The 21,748-nt window shown below is 37.3% G+C and overlaps 1 protein-coding gene across 3 annotated transcripts in view; it reads left to right on the top strand.

Moving 5' to 3' along the window:
- The window catches only part of cpne5a (copine Va), a 137,231-nt gene that overhangs the window by 76,421 nt on the left and 39,062 nt on the right, over window positions 1–21,748 (top strand). For all 3 annotated transcript variants that reach the window (XM_036577976.1, XM_036577975.1, XM_036577977.1), the window contains 4 exons: window positions 7,958–8,061; window positions 9,692–9,796; window positions 16,272–16,313; window positions 17,517–17,592. In XM_036577976.1, the coding sequence (XP_036433869.1) occupies window positions 7,958–8,061; window positions 9,692–9,796; window positions 16,272–16,313; window positions 17,517–17,592 (327 nt within the window). The remainder of the gene's footprint in view (window positions 1–7,957; window positions 8,062–9,691; window positions 9,797–16,271; window positions 16,314–17,516; window positions 17,593–21,748) is intronic.

Raw genomic sequence — 21,748 nt, 5'->3', positions numbered from 1 at the left:
TTATATTTCCAATAACTTGTACTTAATTCCCATTTTGACTGAAAAGTAAATAATCAAAGGGTGGTCTCTGACTTTTGCGCAGTACTGTATATGGACCTATAGATGGACGTCCATGTAGCAGTGGCCACATATAGAGGTCAAGCTATATTAAAGTACAGTCCAGTCAAAATGTATTGGATGGTGACATTTTTTGCCTCTGTAGTCTAACACTGAAACAACAATTATGTGGTTACAGAATGTCAGTAGTGGTAATGCAGGGATTACAGCCTTTTATACATAGCCCCACTATTTCAGGGAAACATGTAATTGAAAAAGTGGCTATTTATTTTTGTCTAGCTATATGATATTAAATGATTAGTTCATGACACTAACAACTAACTGAAGGTCTAGAATTTAAAAGGTCTATAGAATTTTGGAACAAAAACTGGTGGGCAGATGGCATGAAGATTAACCTGTACCAGAGTGAGGTAAAGAGGAAAGTGTGAGCACAATAAAAAGCTGCTGCTTGATGATTATGGGCAGGTGTGGCTGCCAGTAGAAATGGCCCATTTGTGTTAATTGGAAACCCAGATGTACAGTATAAGTCTACCATTATAAATGTTGTTTCTGACCAAAGAAGAAGAAGCAAACCCTCATCCTCTCCTTCTTTTTCTCATATTGCATTCAAGAAAGAGCTGTGTTCCCCCATTGTCTCATTAAATTCTCTGCCACACCAATATTATGGTATTCAATAAAACGGAAGCAGCAGCTGGGAGAGTGTTATAGCACACCAGGGATTTACAGAGACACAGATACACGACTCTCCCCACCAGCTACACTTCCTGCTAGGACAAAAACAGTGCTAGGGCAGAAAGCTATTTTCTCTATATATGTTCATGTTTGTCTATAGGTGGTCCTGTCATAGAACCTTACATTATGATATTATTCAGAAATACAACTGCTGAATGCCACAGGATACTCCTTTCTTTATGTATTATAATGATTGCTAACGTTGAAAACACAGAGCTAGCTAGTAAGCTTTAGAATGCTTGGTCTTGCTCACTTGAGGCATTATTTTCTCCACAGTGTCCGATTAAATCCCCCCTTCATCCAGTGTCCATCTTCAAAGCTTTAAACTCAGACTCTCTAAGGTATGTGCAGGTAGCTGGGCAGTGACTCCAGAGGTTTCACCATTAAAACTAATGATGATGACCTCTGCTGTGCTAATTGTAATTCTATAACCAGGGGAGTCCGTAACTGGCTGGATTGTACAGTTAAAGTCACTGTGGAGGACTGGACTAAAGTTCATCATCCTGCATAATGGGCAATATGACAAATGAATGATTGCTGAGGTTATGCTTCCCTTAATGAAGTTGAGTGTAAAAATAATAATAATAATAATGATAATAATAATCTTTATTTTTATAGCACTTGTCAGGCTGGTGGCAGCTCAAAGTGCTTTACAGACAGGTGATAAAACTAATGCAAGAAATCATGGATACTAATTTAAAACCATACAATAAAATGACACAGATCAAATTAAAAGATAAATACCAAGAGTCATGGAGTTTTAATTAAACACTAAATTAAAGAGATACATTTTTAAATGTTTCTGAAAAGTGAGCACTGAGCTTGACTGTCTAATAAAAGACGGAATTGAGTTCTACAGTTCAGAAGCATAATAACTGAAACAGACCTCTCCACGTTTTCTGTATTTTACAGAAGGTATTTGCAGAAGGTCAGTACCTGCAGATCTAAGATCACGTGCTGGAACATAAACAGACAGACACTCTGCTGTGATGTAGGTGGTGCTTTAAGGTCATTTAGAGTCTTAAAAACTAGTAGCAGAACTTTAAAATCTATCCAGAAAGATGCAGGCAGCCAGTGCAGTTCTTTCAAAATGGGAGTGATATGATCTCTCTTTTTTGTTTTTGTGAGGATCTGCGCTGCTGCATTTTGCACGAGTTGTAAGGGATGTATTGTTTTCTTAGGAAGTCCAGTAAGAAGAGCATTACGGTGATCAACTCTGCTTGTAACAAATGCATGAATAAGTTTCTCTGCATCGCTCTGAGATCGAAAAGGTCGAACTTTAGCAATATTTCTCAAATGATAAAAAGATGCTTTAGTGAGTGTTGATGAGGCTGTACTATTGAAAAAAAGATTCTTGAGTCTTGGACCTGACACTTTGATTCAGTTCTGATTTTTTAGGAAATGAGTCACTGCACCCTGAAATCTCAATTTGCACTGCAATTTTTAAATTTGATTTGGTACAATTCAGAATTATTTTCAAAATTAATATTGAAAATAAATTAAATTGTTTGCAGGAACTATTCAAACAGTAGTTTACGCAAAAGTTTTGTACTACCCAGACTCAAAAAGTGGAGATTATGTGAAATGTTAATAAAAAACAGAAAGCAGTGATTAATAAATTCTGTTTGACCTCTTATACGTTGAAAACAGTACAAAAACATTTTTTTTTAATGTTTTAACTTATGAACTTCATTGTTTTGTAAATATGTGCTTATTCTAAATTAGATACTTGCAACATCTTCCAAAGATGTTGAGACAGGAGCATGTTTACCAGTGAGTTTCATCACCTTTCCTTGTAACAGCGCTTATTAATCGTTTGGAGACTGCAGACACCAATTGATCCAGTTTTAAATATAGATTTTTCTTGCCATTCCTCTGTTATACAAGTCTTCAGCGGTGCATTTATACAAGGCCTTTGTTGTTATATTTTGAGCTTAATTAGACACATATTTGTAAATGAGAGACAGTTCTGGACAGCAGGCAGGTCAGTCTAGCACCTGCACTCTCAGATGATGCAGCCATGCTGCTGTAACACATGCCGAATGTGGCTTTGTGTTGTCATGTTGAAATAAGCATGACTGTCCCTGAAAAACGGCAGCTAGACAGCAGCATATGTTGCTCCAAAATGTGTTCAGAATTAATAGTTCTTTCACAGATGTGCAAGTCACCCACTAGTCCCCCCCCCCAACCATGACCGACCCTGGCTTTTGAACTTGCTGATAATAATCTGGATGGTCCTTTTCTTCTTTGGCTCAGAGGACACAACGTACATTATTTCCATAAACAATCTGAAAAGTCGACTCGTCAGACCACAATACAGGTTTTCACTGTTGTACTTGTGGATGCAGTGATGAACAGTGTTTACTGACAGTGGTTTGTCAAAGTATTCCTGAACCCATGTGTGAGACCATCACAGAATCATGCTGACTTCTAATGCAGTGCTGTCTGTGGGGTTGAATGTCATGGACATTCATTTGTGGTTTTTGGCCCTGCCCTTTATGCACAGAGATGATATTGTGCACCACAGAGGGTGATATACCTAAAATAAAATCCTTGCAATCTCTGTGGAACATTATGTGTGGAACATCATTTTCAACTTATTGGATTTTTTGCTGATGCATTTTTTTCAAAGTGTTGAGGCTCGACCCATCCTCGCTCATAAAGGACTAGGCTTTTTTTTGTATACTCATTTTATCATCTGTTTAATATGTTTTTTAACATTTCACAATGCTCCTAGTCTTAAATTGACCCACTCCAACTTTTTTTGGAACATGTTACAGACATCAATTTCAGAATGAGCATATATTTACAGAAAAAAAAAACAATTAAGTTGGTAAGATAAAACATTACATATCTTTTTTGTACTCTTTTCATTTAAATACAGGTCAAAATAGATTTATAAATATTCTGTTTTCATTTGTATTTTATCTACTGTCCCAACTTTTTGGAACATCATTTAACCAGCTTGGATGAGATATCAAAAGTAGGCTAATGTTTGCTTCCTATTGTTTTTTAATGTGGTATTCATGGTTTCTGGCCAAAACTAAATTCTCATTCTATTTTCAAACATAAAGATGCACAAAATTCAGTTACCAAGACCAGCACAAATCCCATCATTGATTGTTTGGCTGAGGCAAGATGGCTTGTGCTGGAGGAACAGTGTGTAACTCTAGACATTTTCACAGAATTTCTTTATACATAAAGAACCATATTTTTTTTCTGAAAGCAAAATATTAGTTTGGTGGCTTTATTGAAATAGGGTATTGTACCCATGTATATAGCATTATAAAAGATAAAAAAATTAACATTTGTTGCTATAGCATTCTTCAAGGTTTGTTTTACTAGGTATGTGTTGTTTGCCCTTTGAGGCAGCTGTTCTTTAATGTGAATGGTTGGGGCTGACTCACATTCAAGAACCTTTGTAAAGTAAGACAAGACAAATTGTACTGTAGCTGAAAATCACAAGACACCTCTCGATCCCCTTCATTATCCCCAAACCTGCTGCTTCTTTTGTTAGTTTGTCTCTGGTTTTGTAGTTATGTTTCCAGTGAGCCTCACAGTTCTTCACATTTTTGACTTTGACCTGCCCTTGTTTGTTGATGACTGATGGATTTGCCCACATTTTGCCTGCAAATCTTGTCATTCCTGCCTCTTGAAATTCATCCAGTGAAACTATCTAATATCTGTCTTAATTACATTTTGCACAATGCCTTCATGTTAATTAATTAATTAGAAGGTAGACTAAAGTTTTATTGAAAATGATAGATAATATCACTGACTTGGCTAATTTTGGGAACAAAAAGCTGAACCAGTGCTACAACATGAACCACTGGAGAGCCAAAAATACCAACTCTTGTCTTTTTTGTTTTTAATTTAACCTTTAATTTAACAAGCAAAGCCTTTAAGAACTGATTCTTATTTATAATGGCAGCCTGTGAGCTGAGCCAGTTGTTTCAACTCACTGAAAAGAGCTGGAATGCCCATCCTATTAATCAAATGCAGATCTATTTAGACTTTCTTATTGGCTTAACAGTCCAAACAGTATTTAGTGTTGTTTCAAGGAACAGTTAAAACTATTCTTGTATAATTCTATGCAAATATATGGAAAATATTTATTTTTTCCCGGTACGAACTGTAAAGCATTCAGTCGCACATGAGTTGCTACATATTAGATAGAGATACTGATGTGAGCAGCCGACATGTCCGCAGGCATTGATAATGATGGTTGTGCAGAATATTTCGCCAGACTGATTAAATCCGCAGATATCTCACACGCACTCACACACACAATTTGCACTCCAGATCAATTCATCCATAGGTCAGAGGATCGGCCATCATCGCAGAGCGATGCAGCTACCCCCTATCACTGCGACTGTCATGGGCGACTGGCCTATCAAGAGATAACAGACAGCTAGATTAGATGAAGTGGGCTCAGTTGACACACCAGAGCTCAGATAGTAGACTCAGAAATGCACACACACACTGTGGTTATACAGAAAGATTCTTTATTCCTATTGCATTCTGTGCACGTGCAGCGCTAAGGGCTTTCTCAACCTAATCTAGGCCTGCTGCGTCTGTACACTCATAAAAAGAGATGTTTTTTCAAGGGTTCTTTAGTAAAGGGAATGGTTCTATTTAGAACCGTGAGTTCTGTATAAAACCATTTCATGCTTAAATGATTCTTTGCATGGTGAAATGGTTCTTCGATTGATGGAGAATGTGTTGTATTTTTTCCTATGTAGAAGCTATTTGAAATTGGTTCTATATAGCACCAAAAAGGGTTCTTCTATTGTTACAAGCTTGACATCGCAACAGTAGAAGAACCTTTTTTTTGATGCTTTTAGAACTCTTTTCAAAAAGCTTTTATATAGAACCATATACAACACATCTCCATCAATCTGAAGAACCATTTCACCATGCAAAGAATCATTTAAGCATGAAATAGTTCTATATAGAACTCATAGTTCTAAATAGAACAGCTTTCTTTATGAAAGAACCCTTAAAGAACCATCTTTTAAAAGAGTGTAGCATATAGTCGATTACTACAGACAGTAATTTCAAAGCATTTTCTTGTATTTAGCCATAGGACAGAAAACATGTTGAATTAAAACACTAATATATAACTGTGCTTTTCCCAGACTGGGCATAGGCAGCAAAATGACAAATATCTCTAGTTGGAAGTAGAACATAACATATAACATAACATATTACATAACATAACAATGGGCAGATCCTGAAGCATCTGTCTCTTGACATCTATTATAAATGTCTAGAGTTGAGTAGAGAGTTTTCTCTTCTTTTGCTAAAAGAAATGACTGTCTGTGGTAATCAGAGATTAGGAATGAAGATACTAAAATATTCCTTCAATTTTTTATTGAATAATGCAGGATGTTTCACACTATGACATTCCACAATTCATTTTCTCCCTTTTGAATGGGTAATAATATAGATACAGTACTCTGCAAAAGTCAAAGACTGCCCTTCATTTATTTAATTTCCAGTCCAAACAGTCATCAACTAGAAGTTATTCATTTATGAGATATTTCTGAGGTGTAGATGGTGTAAGAAAGTGAAACTCAAAGGAAAAAGTTAAAAAACAGAAGTTTCCAAGACTGAAGTTCAAAAAATGATTAAAAGATACAGAGAAAATGGGGCTCCTAACAACTGTGCAAGACCTGGTAGACCACCAAACCTGTCACCATCAGATAAACAGTACAACGTAACGCTATGAGTCTGAAAGGATGTGTAGCTGCCAAGAAGCTATTACTGAGAAAATGAAAGAAAAACTGCAAATCAAACAAAAAAGCTATTGGTGTTCTTAGAACAATGGTCTGACCACCCCAGAGTCCAGACCACATCGTCACTGAACGTGTTTGTGATTGCTTGGATTGTGAGAAGCAGAAAATGCAACCAACTCCTTGGAGGTGTGGAAAAATAATCTATGCAGATTTCTTTGAAAAACTGAAAGCAAGTCTCCTAAAAAACAGAAGGTGTAATAAAGGCAAACAGTGGACACCATGTACTGAAAAATTGGAAATTATAATTAGTATGTTTAGTTATTGAGGCTTCATGGTTGTTTTGACTGAAAATTAAATAAATAAAGGTGGTCTCAGACTTTTTCATAGTACTGTATATACAGACATCTTTGTGCTTATCAAACATATTTTGTAGGCTGGTTGCACTGCCACTCATACCACATACACACAGGCTCACAAACAGTCAAATACACAAATACACATCAAGTTCAGCAACACTTTGGTCATCTGAAAGATGTTATATGGCAGCTCCGCTCTGTTAAGACACTGGCGCCGGCCAGAGCTCTAGTTATCTTGGCTGGTGGAGTGTGCTGGATTGTAACACTCTCTTTAACACCCATAAAACTGTCATTTAGCTCAGACCTTTAGCAGTCTGCTGGAACCCCTTCTCTCTCTTCTGTCCCTCCTCTCTTCTATTTCTCTGCCCACCCACCCCCCCCCACCCCCATTTTTCTTTTTTCTTCTGTTCTGAGCTGCAGTCACGTTATATGTTTTAATGGCACCTTCACTGTATGGAAAGATTTGGCACTTCAATTGGCTCATGGTGCATTCATTGGGGTAATAATGGGAATGAAATGTGCAAATGCCTTATAAATTGTAGTAATCACTTTAACGCTAGCTCTGCTAACGTGTCATTACTGCTGTTAAAAGCAGCCCCCGGCGTCCAGTTCGTGCGCACACACACACACACACGCACAAACACACACACACACACGCACAAACACACACACACACGCTCCCAATCATATCCTCTGCCTTGACATTAAGGCAGAGTGTTTTGTTTTTCCTCACCCGTTTCCCCAATGAAATTATGTGCTTCTGCTCATAAACATCTGTTAGGTTCAGGGTAATTTTTAAATGCTCATTATCTCCTTTCCTTATGCTGTAGATGAAAACCCTAAGAAGTATTTTAACAGAAGCTGGGGAGGGGGAAAAACTGAAAGAATGAGACATGCACTCATGCTCAGGCTTCATTAAGATGCACAGTGTGTCTGCTTTTTATTTGATACTCTTGTTCCTGTCTACCCAGGCTGGGGTTCTATGGCAAAACAAGCTAGCGTTTTGACTGTAATCCTACTAGATTTATAACCTCTCTCTCTCTCTCTCCTCTCTCTCTCTCACAAACCCCCTAGGACTGTGTCACTATGCAATTCTGTGCCAATAAGCTGGACAAGAAAGACTTCTTTGGTCGCTCGGACCCTTTCATGGTGTTCTACAGGAGTAATGAGGACGGAACGTGAGTTAGACACTTCATGTTCACCCTCAGTTCTAAAACATCACGCAACAGTGAGTGAGAGGTGTGCTATTTTAAATGTTAGCGCAACATCAAAAGCGAGAGAAAGGCCCTTGGCTTGCAGCGCACAGAGCTTACTTCATGAAACCTCCTGAGACTGTGTTTAGAAATTCACTGCATCTCTGTGAAATGCCGGAGCATGGAGAAAGGAGTTCACTTTGACACAACATATCGTTGCTGCTGGAACAAAACCTTGTATCTCCAAAATTGCCTTTACAAGAGAAATCTTTAATGTAAGTCAATGTAAGATTTTTTTTCAACTAATTTCGGACCATTTCTTATGGTCCATTCAGCATGAATTTTTGACTCAGTGTATAAGACAGCTGGTGTTTTCAAATCATGAAAAAAAAAGAAATATAATTTGAGATACAAGGTTTTGTTCCGACAGCAATGATATGCTATTTCATTTCAATTTCTTTACCTCCATATTTGTCAATTTTTTTGCTTTTTTGCTTGAAACTCACATTGTGTGAGCTACATGAATGCATGAAACATGCTAGCGTAAACAGACATTTTGAATCCTTAAATGAAAAATCATTTAAGTAACATGACATCAAATAAAGTGCTACATTAGAGTAAAAGGCAACTGGCCATTTTGCCTTACATAATTATTCTATGACTTTTTGGTATTTGTGTAGCAAAAGCATTCAGATACAGTGTCAGTGTAATTACCTAGCTCACGTTATTTACATCATTAGACTGGATGTAGTTTTATTGTGTAATTAAGATTACAAATTCACAGTCTGTTTTTGATTAGCTACAACAACATAGTCAATAAACGTACAGCTTAGGTGTTCCAACTTGTGAAAATATAATACTTCTTGGTTTCTTACAGGCATTAATAGTGATATAATTGATAGCCTGATTTTTATTCTAAGCAGAAAAATATTGTGCTAATTATTTTTAGACATTGCCAAGGCCCATGCTAGTTTATTAACTTTAAAATTAACTCACAGTGTTTTGCAAACATACTTGTTAGACTTTAAAGATCTTAACAAACAGCTTTTTTCTTTCTACTAGAGCCTGTGTAGACTGATAAATCAATGTGATGCATCAGTTATATCTCAGAATTACTTTAAAGCACAACTTCATTCAAATGATAAGCAAATTTTTATAATAAAATGTGAAGAAAACTGCCAACCAGTGACGAGGAACAGTGTGAATGAATTAATGAACTACAACAGCAGAGTATTTACATGTGCCTATCAAAATGTATTCTAAATGTATTCTGAATATGTTACTGAATACATTTAGAACGATGTATTTGGCCACACAAAGTGTGCTACTTAATCCCTTAAAATCCCAGGTTTATTAAATGCTCAGGCTTATTATTCAGTAACTACAGGGACTTCAATGCAAACTGGTTGAGCTATTCTTAGGTTATAGAACTGTGTAATAAACTTTGGACCTGCCAGCGCGCCTGGCCTTTTAGGGGTTAACTCTATCAATTGCCAACATTTCTTAAAATGGATGTATCCAATTTTGAAGAGAAACCCATCATGTAATTCAATTCCTATGAATGAATATGATACATGCTTGGAAGGAGCTGATCTGAGTTATACCCTGTGTTCAGGTTTACTATTTGCCATAAGACGGAGGTGGTGAAGAACACACTGAACCCTGTGTGGAAACCTTTCAGCATTCCTGTTAGAGCCCTCTGCAATGGCGACTATGACAGGTATGCACACAAATGATGGCATTCAACACTGAATATTTGCCCCCTGTAATAGCCTGACATGTACAATTTCTGTAGTGTAATCATCCCAAAAATGGCGAACGGATCCAGGCAGTAATGATTTGTGAGTGTTATTGTATCCATGAGTGAAAAGGGGAGTTATTATGGAGGCTAACTGCTGAGAGGAGCTGGAGCCTCTTTTCATTGATTGTCACAGATAGCAATCACGCTGCTGATAAGCCTCTGATTGACTGCATGAACTGCACTGGCGATTATATCTGAGAGTGAGCGAGAGAGGGACTGAGGAGTCTGAATTGCACAGATTCTGTGAGGAAAATCAGCCAGAGTGTGGGTGAGTGTGTTTGTGGCTCTGGATGTGTGTCGGTGGGCCAGGTGAGCCTAGCATGCTCTCAGGCAGCTGCGTGTAGTCTGAGCACTGTCATATTCAGTCAGAGTTTCAACAGAGCCACCTGCCACCTAATCCCTACCTGAACCCTGGCCTCTGATTTCCTCTGTGTGTGTGAGTGAGCGCATGTGTGCATTTATGTGGGTCCACACACTTGCCTCCTGCTCTCCTGGCACGGTGCCAATTCAAAATGACGCTGTAAACAGAATGTGTTAGGGTCTAGTTTCTGTATTTTGTTATTGAAGGAATATTCCAGTGTTTTTCAACCTACTTTCCTTCTATAATGTATGATCGATTTCCATAGAAAATTTCCCTGAGCAGAAAATCTGTTGACTCAAATGTACTGAAGCACTGACTCTTGTTCTAAGCATATTTTCGAGCCAGTACTGTTATTTTTTAAGTACAGGAAAAACATTGTCAATGTGCAACACTATGTTTTGGGGATTTGCAGGCCTCTGTGGTGGAAATGCGTAATTGCATGCAGTGTGCAGAAGAACATTTTGCATTGTCTGTTGTGCTTCGGATTTCTTCCCTAAACAGATGAATCTGATTATTGTGAGCCTGTTGAAAGAGTATTCAAAGAGAGTAAAATTAGTGAAGGACATGTTTTCTGAAGATATAAGCAAATTATTTACTAGTCTTCATATCTTCGTCAGCATAATGTGGATTTTGCATTTGAGACCAAATTTTTTTGACGTTTGACGTTAATATGTGAAGAAGTTTGATGTAGTCTGAAAAACACCCATGAAATTGCACCTGACACCTCTGACTTTTAAATTATTACTTCAGGCTTAGGGCAGGGCCCGTGCACCATATCTTAGTGAGGTTTTTTGTGTAGCTAAGTGTATTCCTTGTTTGTCAGTTTGCTTCTTTTGTGACAAGATTCTCCTCAAAACTACTGCAGCCTTCCTACTTAAACAAATAACCAGTTTAACGCTGCTGAATTGACAGAGTAGGCTAACAGTATTAACACTATTAGCTTACTAGCTACGTACAAATGTGTGCCTTTGAGTACAGTTATCAACAGTCAGTTGGCAAAACACTAATATAATCATAGTAGTTTTGCAAATCTGTCAAACTTCATAAAAACCCATTTACGTGCACTAGGCCCACTCTGTGAACAAATGATTAATTTATCTTCCACAGGTGGACTGAATGCTTTACAATTACTTTGGATTGATCAGGATAAATAAGGACAAATTATCTAGGCTACCTAAAGGTTGAGGCATAGTTTACAAGTTTATTTAGTTAGGTATTTAGTTTAAACTAAAACATCATGAAACAGCAGGGAGGATTCACTTACTTATAATTGTGAAAATAGGTAGAATGGTACAAGGCTGTGTACTGCGTAACATGCTATCATGTGCAGTAGCAAAAACTGACAAATTTGGCTCTTCAACAAAGAACTGTTTAGAAATTTCCTGTGCAGTTTGTCATGTTGGATAATTAAATGGATTTCACAAACACTGTACTGGAAACAGTTTACGTTTCTGTCAAGTTATGGTACCGGAGCTCGGCTCTGTTTGCTGTTCACACAAGCCAGTTTAGCCACTGGCTACAGTGCAGTAGGGTGATAGGGCAATGTGTGACAATGATGATGATTGACAGGTAAGCTAATGATAATGCTTCCAAGTCAGTAATCACCATGTTAAGAAAATATATGAAATAATATGTACATGTAATGTTTTATTCCCTTTTACTGTTAAAACGAGATTATTACTGAGCATTTATAAGCCACTAGGCTATGGAAGAGTAAGTTCCCCACTGGTTCTGCTGGGGGATTCCCAGAGTACAACACACCATCTGAGGAAAAATTTAAGCATTTTCTCTACAGCTTAAGTGTCCCAAAGGTTAAGATGTAAAACCTATGAAAATATTCGACCTCTTGTTTTCCCACAGGTATCTACAGCTGAGTTCCAGAGCAATTCCACTATAATGATGGAAAACACTGTCATTATTATTTTTAGTAATATGTAAAGCTTATTCATGTGGCTTTGGAACTTTACTCATCCATATGTGGCAGTCTGACATTTGAACACACTAACCAGACTTGAACAGACACCAGCAGTCTCGTGAATGAACACGTTTGTAACTTTTAACCATAAGAGAAATGAAATATGTTTCAAGTTATTCAGTAAGATGTTATTAATGATAAAAGCGGATAAACAGACAATAACATAGAAAGTAAGTCTAAGTTAATTGTGTGTATATGTATGTTTGCTGGAGGGGTGATGGCAATATAATCAATAATCCCAATCTTTAAACAAGAAAATATTACTTAATATGCTTTTTTTTATATATATAATGCCCAGGCCTACAGTGGAGCAGATAGAAATTAGGTTGAAAAGCACTGGGTACTCATATACGCTTTATCAAAGAAAGGAGGCTATTTCACACCATTCCACAGTTCAATTCATTTTTACCTTCTGAACACACTTTATAATGTAGATATTAAATGTTACATTTGTGTCAATATCTTTTTAAGAGGTATTTTTTTGGTTAATTTATTGGTGTTTATCAATTCAAACTATGGTTGGACTGTGGAATTAAATATTATGTACAGTACACTACTGGATGAACCTTGGAATAATTTTGTGTTGGGCAGTGCCAAATATCAGAATCCTATGATAGTTTGTCACAGAGTTCGTTAAATTTATGTTGGCATTGAAGTCTATTTTAAAAGCTGATATAGGTAGACTGAGTGGGCTCAGAGTTACATTAAACATCTCTGTTCACATGTTACAGAATCTGGAGATAATATACTTATACTGAGAATATATGAGCAGAGATAAATCTAGATTTTGTATAACAATACACTGTAATGGTAAATAGTCCAGCAGCAGGGATGCCAAACAAAACCCATTCATTAACAGTAAAGATATGTTTTCTCAGTGGTGATAATAATCAGTAAGTTAATTTAGGATTATTATTATTAGAAATACCTTAAAAATAGCCTTTTACCATAACTAGTTGTTCTGATATATTGTATTTTACAGTAAAGTACAGTATAATAACAGTAACAACCATTAAAATAAACACAAATGTCTGTGAAATAAAGGTTTTTGTGAATGCACATTCTATTTCTGTAAATTAACAGTAACAACAACAAGTGCTAAAATACAGTATATATATATATATATATATATATATATATATATATATATATACATATGGTTTACTTACATGCATTTTACCTTTAAAAAAACAGGTATTGTTCATTAAATTTGCAGTACTTTTACAGTAAACGTCTGTTCTTTTCAGCGGAGGCTTGTGGGGAAAAAAATAAAATAAATGCAGCCCAGGTGTCCCCTCTGAATGAGTTTGAGTGTATTGTTGGTACGCTACATTTTCCAAGTTTCTTAATATTATTTTCTCTATCGTTCATATTGCATCAGTCCTAACCTTTGAAAAGATGACTGCATTAGTTTTGATTGACACATCAGGAGGGTGTCATTTTATCCTGCGTGTCAAAGCTGATGTGTCTGTCTCTGTCTCCCAGCAAGACTCTCTGACACAGCGGTTGACCCTGTCAATCAGTCTAATTCCTGATGTGTGTGGTGCACGCTCTAGGATTTTATGGCTGCAGGATTTCAATCTGAGCTGCGGCATACTTCCTTAAGCTATTGATTTCTGTGCCATGTCCTGTTTATAGAGGACCCTGAAGTCCAGTTGAGTTGAACCTAGATTTTTTAGTGTGGCAGTGGAAGGTTTGTGTATTTTTTTTTCTTTAGACTTGAGGCTTATAATTGACTGGCTTATGTGTGAGCACAGTTGGCTGATGAAGACCTTGACATAATTTGACCCCAAAATTTCACATGAGATACCCAGGCCACTGGCTGTGACCAAACGTGTCCAGCGTCTCACAGTCAGCCTGCCATGCTGTGTCACGAGCTGTTGTAAAGCTGTCAGACAGAAAGTTTTGCTGTTTAATGAAACTCAGGGACCTACGTTGGCCTCATGTGTTTTCCTCAAGTTCTGGGGAAATGTGTGATGTTCCTGCTAATCTTCGCTCTCCAGAAAGAGTAAACAAGCCACCCACAATTTCCTCAATTCTGGCTGGTTTCTCACAACTTTAGAACTGCTCTGCACTGTGGAGGCTGCATACTGTCTTTATAAGTTAATCAACATCTAACCCTCAGAAGAATTCAACAAGCTTCTGACAGACTGACTGAATGCAGCTTAGCAGCAGCATCTCTGAGGTTGTTTAGGTGTGATTTGTGTCCACAATTTAAACTAAACAAGATCATGTGCTCAGTCAATGCCAGTTTGCCTTGTTTGATTATCAGCAGTATAGCTAACAAGGCTGCAAAGATTGCCCCGGTGTAACTGACGATGTGAGCTGTCTGTGAACAGAGAGAGATTGTAACTAGTCAAATAGTAATAATAATGAAATGGAATTTTTTTCGTGTTTTAAAAAAATGGATAGCTCCAGTCCTAAAGTCTGATTGCATACAAACTCATTGTAAAATACCTGATATGTGCACACCTGTGAACACCTCTGTCCTGTGAATGGACTGTTATGCTGCTCATGTGGACCATAGATTGAGAGCAGACTCAGCATTGCTAACAGACTAAATTGCTCCTCTATTATTATTCAGTGTTAATCTTTGAATTGAAGTTTTTACTGAATGATTCACTGTAAAACTGTAAAATAAAGAATACAGAATCTGCAATTTGAACCTTACACACTTTTTATAGATCATTAAAGGTTCAATAGAATAGAAAACTGTATTTGCACTGGCATAATTGAATCAGGAAAGACTGGTATATAGACCTGACTTACAGTAAACCTCACACACTACTGTCTCCTTCAAATGCAGATCCTGCATTTGCAAAAGAGCGTGGCAAAATGGGCCAATTCCAAAATCCTAAAATGTTACATAACAATCTTGATTGATATTTGCACTAGCCCATGTCCTAGACCAGTAGGTATTGTGAACAGAGCAGCAGCAATAAAAATGACAGACTATGTGCAGAAATGTATCGTTCTAGGCTGTGAAGGGGATATTCGCAGTTTCAGCACTTTTTAGACTATATTATGATATTTTCAATATTATATGACAAAAAGGTTCATGAAATGGCTGCAATACACGTTGATGGATGACTGAAAGTTCTTGTCCTCCTTCATCAGCCTGTTGTTACTTGGCAACAATAGCATACTCTAAACAGACGTTCATTTTACACAATATTTAGATGCTTCCACATTGTAGGCTGAGTATTCTTCTAAAATTTTAATGCAATTGTTTTAATCTAACCTAATGAAATAATAATGTAAAAATATCACAATGTTTTAAGAAGAGGTAGCTCTTTTAATTTGGTTATGTTTCTGTATGTTCTCTTTAGACTGTAGCTGGCTTCCTCTTTTCTTAATGACTTGGTATGCTATGTGTAGTTCTGTAAATTGCTCATCATGTTAATTGCACTATTGGGCTAGATGTTGTATGTTGCTGCTGCGTGTCATTGTGTGTCACTGAATCAGACATTCAGTTCATTTAAATAAACAATTCAGTAGAATCGGCTCAGCAAACTGAGTTGAAGTCTCACTAGGAGGGCAATTCCCATCTACTGCTGTTTAATTCCCTGCATGCTTTCTGGCTAATGACTTGTAATTGGCTGGTTTCAGGGCGAAATGAGAAAGGAGGTAAGAGTGAAACTGTAAGAGCTACTTTTAATCACAGTACTCTCGTTTTAAAAGTCATGGTAGAATGGCTCTCTTTCCAAGGTTAGAAAAGGTGCAAATGACCCACACACACTTGCTTCTTGTTTACTCTCATTACTTTTCTTGAAACCACTATTGTGTATCTTACGATTCAAAGTGGAAGTAATATGATTTGACACTTACGCTACAAGATTGGGAAAGGTGCTAATAACACTTGCTTCTCACTGGCTTTCATGACCATCATTCAAACCTGTATTGACTATCTAAAAAAAGCTAGTTGAGGTGGAAATATATATGATTTTAAGCCTCTCGCTACAGTGTTTCTCTCCAAGGCTGGAGAAGGTGCTAATGATAAGCACACTTGCCTCTGACATACTCTCATTATCTTTAACCCTGTGTTGTGTATCTTACAGGTCAATTAAGGTGGAAATATATGACTGGGACAGGGACGGAAGGTGGGTCTCTCTTGCGCACACACACAAACACACACACAAACACACACACACACACACACACACCCACACCCACACACACACACACACACACACACACACACACACACACACAGACTTGTTTCTGTGGGCCCATTACATAGACTTCCATTCATTTCCTGGAGACTCACCCAAATCTTATTCAGAACTACTAGTAGCCTAATCCTAATCTTTACCATAACCCTAACCTTAACCCCACCTTTACAAGTAATGATTCACATAGTGGGGACCTGTAATAAATAAATAAATCAGGACATGATCTTTATTATTTAGATTATTTAGTCAGAGACAACTCTTTATTTGTTTCATTTCCACTCAAAAAATTATAATTTTTCAAGAGATGTTTCTGAGGAGATTAGATATGGATAGAGTTCAAACAATTATTAAAAGATCGTTTATCATTAAGAGGTAGGAGAAAATCAACCTCGACTCTTGCTTCAGAAAATGCAACCAACTTCTAAGACTAAACTTTGCAGGTGTGGAAAAATATCCCTGCAGATTTCTTTGAAACACTGAAAGCAAGAGTCCTAAAATGAATGGAAGCTGTAACAAAGGCAAAGAGGGGACCCTTTAATACTGAGAGAAATGTGATGTTATATTTAGGTGTTGATAATTCTGTGTAATTTCTAGTAAATCTAAAATAGAAGGTAAATTTATTTGTTTAAGATCTCTTGCTCTCTGAATAGTTCTGTAAGTCTTATTTCATGGTTCTGATGTCTTCCCTGTTATCATAAAATAAATACTACAAATAAAATAAATACTACAAATAAAGAAAACCCTTCTATGAGTAGGTATCCAAATTGGCTTTTGGCTTTCAGACATGTTTGCTCAATTCTTCGCTCAGTAACCAAACCTGGGTCAAGAAAAAAAACAAACAGCTTTGTTGATTTTGCTTGGAATTGTTTGAACTCAGCAGATGAGGATTTCTTACATACGCAAGAAAATCACGTAAATAAAAACATATAAAAAATAAAAACACTTAAAAAGATCAATTTTAGCTATTTATTTCATGGCAGGTAGCTATAATTATCGCTAAATCTGCAAGTGGTTCTAGTTTTAGCAAGTACAAACATCATTTCAGTTGACACAAAGGCCTGAGTTTGAACTCATCTTGCTATTGGCATCTCGCTGACCTGCTAACATGCTCATTTCTCTCTTGGATTTCAGTCATGACTTCATTGGAGAATTCACCACAAGCTACAGGGAGCTATCACGAGGCCAGAGTCAGTTCAATGTGTATGAGGTGAGTGGTGGCACCATTTATTTCTTTGTTGAAGGCAAAGTTAAACACTGGGCAGCTATCATTGCCAGTTTTGGTACCAGGGAAGATCTTAAGCTGCTGTCATAAAAACTTCATACCAACAAAGTAGATAAAACCTTTCTACTGAAAACACTGGAGCCCTGAATGCTTTATTTCAACTGTGAAAGTAGCTTTTTTTTCACCACTCATTGCTCATGCTAAGTTATTACATGTGCTAAATCTACTGCATTGGCTGGCATACGTTATCCTAGGGATATTATTTGGATAGTTTAGAAATGCAGATCAGCTGTGGGGTGCTTGGCTGAATGATCTGACAGCATTATTGAGTAATATTCTGCCAGCGACGGTAGGTAATTAAACCAGGTTTCATTCACCCTGCTGTGCTGAGGCACCGGCAACTGTGTGATATTACCTGCTCTTGCGCTGGCGGCCCTATTTGACTCACTCATTAGACAGTGTGTCGAGGTGGATTAAGCGCTTAAGGAGAGTCGTGTCATGTCTAAATGGCTGCAGGAACAGAGATGGAGATATGGGGTGTGAGAATGGGGCGGGGGTGCAGTTCAGCGGGTGAACTTGCTCTTCTGTATCAGAGGCATGACACTAAGAATCGTATTAGTTAACCTTCACAAGGGCAGACTTTTCAGAGAGTACTGCGCAAAATGCACTGGCTTTAGAATCAAATTAGTTAGGGATTATGGACTGGCAGAAGTTTTTTGCCCAATCAAATCGTAAAGCTAGAGATGGCAAGATCCCACTTTTATTTTCTGATGCCAATACGGATACTGAAGCCGTATAATGAGCTGTTTTTAATTGTAGCATTTTATTTAAGATGGTCTAAGGTGTGAAGTATTTCCACACAGACAACATAATAGGTGTACCTACTCAATTTTCTTAAGTCAGTGTTAGGCTACAGCCAGACTTCTGGCTTTCATCACAGTCTGGAGCGTTTTGTTTCTTAACGTGGCCAAGGACCACGCTAAGAAGCTTGACAAAAAAAAACAAAAAAAACTGGTGGACACTCAAAATAACTAACCACATACCACTGTTATATCATGCCGTTTAAGGGTACTAATACAGAAAAGAAACACATGGTTATGTGTTTTTGTATATGTGAGATACATTTTAAATACATTTTTTCATTCCAAAATATATTCCAAACACTAAAGTACATTAAGCAAAAAAAAAACAAAACAGAATTAAATTTTTCTGAAAGGTGCTACAAGAAAATAAAAGCTGCATTGGATTTCTCACTAAATGCTGCAAAGGAAACTCTTTTGGGGTGTGTTAACACTCGGCAGGTTCGGTTTAATTAAAACTGACCCTGGTGTGACTGCTCTGTTAGTGCAGCTCATTAGAACAAGTGAGAACTCTGCCATGCAAGCCGTGGTGTGGCCCACCCATATACAAAAAAATCTTTGGGTGTGTATTTTTTATATTTGAGATACGTTTCAAATATATTGTTTCATTCCAAAATGTATTCCACACACTAATTTTTTTTTTTTTCAGACATTCTCTAATGTATTTGACAGATACATTTTACATGTATTTCTTTTCTGTATGGAAAATAAGCAGACCAAGACCCCCTGAGCAAATCATTCTCAATTTGCTTCCAAACAAATTCTGCGCATTTTGTGTCTAAATAGGGGAAAGACAGAATAAATGATTGCTTCTTCATTGTATAACTTTTTTTGGTGTGTGTGAAAGAGGAAGTTCTGTTACTGTGTTGACACGTGTTGCGTCTTGGCATGTGTCGTGTCTTCTCTTCCTAAACTGTAATCCTGTAGTAGAATGGATAGTTTTGGCTTTAAAATAAGGCTAAGGTACATTCAAAGCCGTTGTGAAATTCTTGATAAAACAAACTGTGGCATATTGTTCTAGAATATCTCAAGACAGATAAAACATGTCATTAATAAAAGCAGCAAGCCCAGATAGAACTGAGAAAAGCATGATTCAGGAAGTTTGGTGAACAGTATCACAGTTATATTACATTATATAATCTGCCCAATCAGTTTTGACTTCTTACCCGTATAACTTACATTTATATCTTTTGGTTTGATGTTAAATATGTCAAAGAACGACAAAGAACCACAGCACACCAAAACTAAAATTCAACATTGTGTCATTTTCTCAACTGAGGAAACAGACACAGCAATAAAGATGTTCTCCTGTGAAATTTCTTCACTCCAGCGGCTATGTCTCGCTCCAACAGGCTAAGTTATGGCATGCAAAGTGGGGACCTGCTTACAAAAGTGTATTTCCCATCAAACTATAGTGATGAGGAGTTGACACCAAAATAGTTGATTCTTCAACTGTGACATCCAGGTTGACTCTTGGCCAACGACTGTGTTAGCAAAGACTCTTGGAGTCGACTCTTTGATTCCCCATTATTTTAAATGTGTGTCACCCAGCCAATGTTTTTTAAACTCTTGGTGATCATCACTGTGATGTGTAACATTTCTAAGGACTGGGTAAATACATTTTTCTGGATCCTGTTTATATATGGTTTCTTCTTTGCGTTTTAGAGTTTTTACTTGCATGTGTGGATGCAGTGATAAACTGTGTTCACAGACAGTGGTTTTCAGAAGTGTTCCTGAGCCCATTCAGTGATTTCCACTACAATCATGTCTGTTTTTAATGCAGTGCCACGTGAGGGCCCAAAGGTCACAGCCAGCAAATACTGGTTTTTGGCCTTGTCCCTTGCATACATAGATTTCTCTAGATTCTCTGAATCTTTTAATGTTATCATGTACTGTAGATGATGAAAAGCAAAAGTTTTTTGCTATTCTATATTGAGAAGTGTTATTCTTGAATTGTTGCACTGTTTGTCCATGCAGTTTTTCACAGAGTGGTGAATCCCTCCCCATCTTTACTTTTGAAAGACTCAGCCTCTCTGGATTACTGTTTTTATACCCAATCATGTTACTGACCTGTTGCCAATTAACCACCAGGCTTTTACCATCCTTTTGTTGCCCATTCAATATGGGCATATACTTTTCAAAAAACAGTGAAATTTCTCAGTTTCAACTTTAGATGTATTGTCTTTGTAATATTTTCAATTAAATATGGGGTTTCAATGATTTGCACATCATTGCATTTGGTTTTTATTTACATTTTGCACAGCGTCCCAATTTTTTGGAAATGGGTTGTACAATAAGTTGTATGAATACTGAATTATGATTTATCAGTAAAGAGCTCATTAGCTATCAAGGTCAAAGAAGCATCTGAGTTGCCTTAAATTATGAGATTATTACAGTTTATATAATAAATCAGTATCAGCCTGTATGACAAAAGGGTGCATGAATGTATGCTTTATGTATTTGTTGAACTGTTCTTGTGGCTGGAAAGAACAGAGAGAGAGAGAGAGAGAGAGAGAGACAGAGAGGGAGAGAGCATAGGTATGAGAGAGGATGTGAGTGGGTGTAGCCTGGTATTATCCCTGTGGGGCAATGGAGGATGTGAGCGCTAGTGTAATTGAGCATGACAGCCTCAGCAGGGTCCAGTGAGGAGGAGAGACCTCCTGGAGGTCAGAACATCAGGATCAGTCAGGGAAAGCCCCAGCACAACATCAGGGCCTGGACCAGTCTCAGTGTAGACTTGTCAGGTTTAGCATGATTCTCTTTTTGGGAAAGCAGTAGACCAGCATGCAAGTACACTTTACCCCCACACTTTAAAAAGGGGTCCTAAAGAATTCCTGGCATGGAAGAATGGTTCTAGCAAAATCCTTTGATTGGTATAGAACCTTTGTATTTTAAGGAGGTTCCTTGAAAAAGTTCTCCATATAGTGTAGAGAGTGCATTATTAATCTCAGACACTGTATAATTAACTGACTAAAAGCCTATAATTTACAGCCTATATGCGTCAAAAAGAGGGATTTAGTGGATTTCAGTGCATTGAATAATATTTACCTGAAAATCCTTAATAGATTTTTCAATTTAAAAGTTTCCATTAGCCAGTGACCTGGACCAGTTTAAGTTTAAAGTATGCTTGTGAACCCCTTAAAATCCCAGGCTTACTACATACTAAGACTTATTCAGTAATAACATGGACTTCAGTGCAAACTGGCTGAGCTGTTATTGGGTTAAAGAAGTGTGTAATAAAACTTTGGGCCCACCACTAGGCCCTGGCCATTTAGGGGTTA

The sequence above is a fragment of the Colossoma macropomum genome, unplaced genomic scaffold, assembly GCF_904425465.1.
Source record: "Colossoma macropomum unplaced genomic scaffold, Colossoma_macropomum, whole genome shotgun sequence".
In the NCBI taxonomy this organism is placed as follows: domain Eukaryota; kingdom Metazoa; phylum Chordata; class Actinopteri; order Characiformes; family Serrasalmidae; genus Colossoma; species Colossoma macropomum.
Note: the sequence above shows the minus strand (reverse complement) of the source record. Positions and strands in the feature narration are given on the sequence as shown.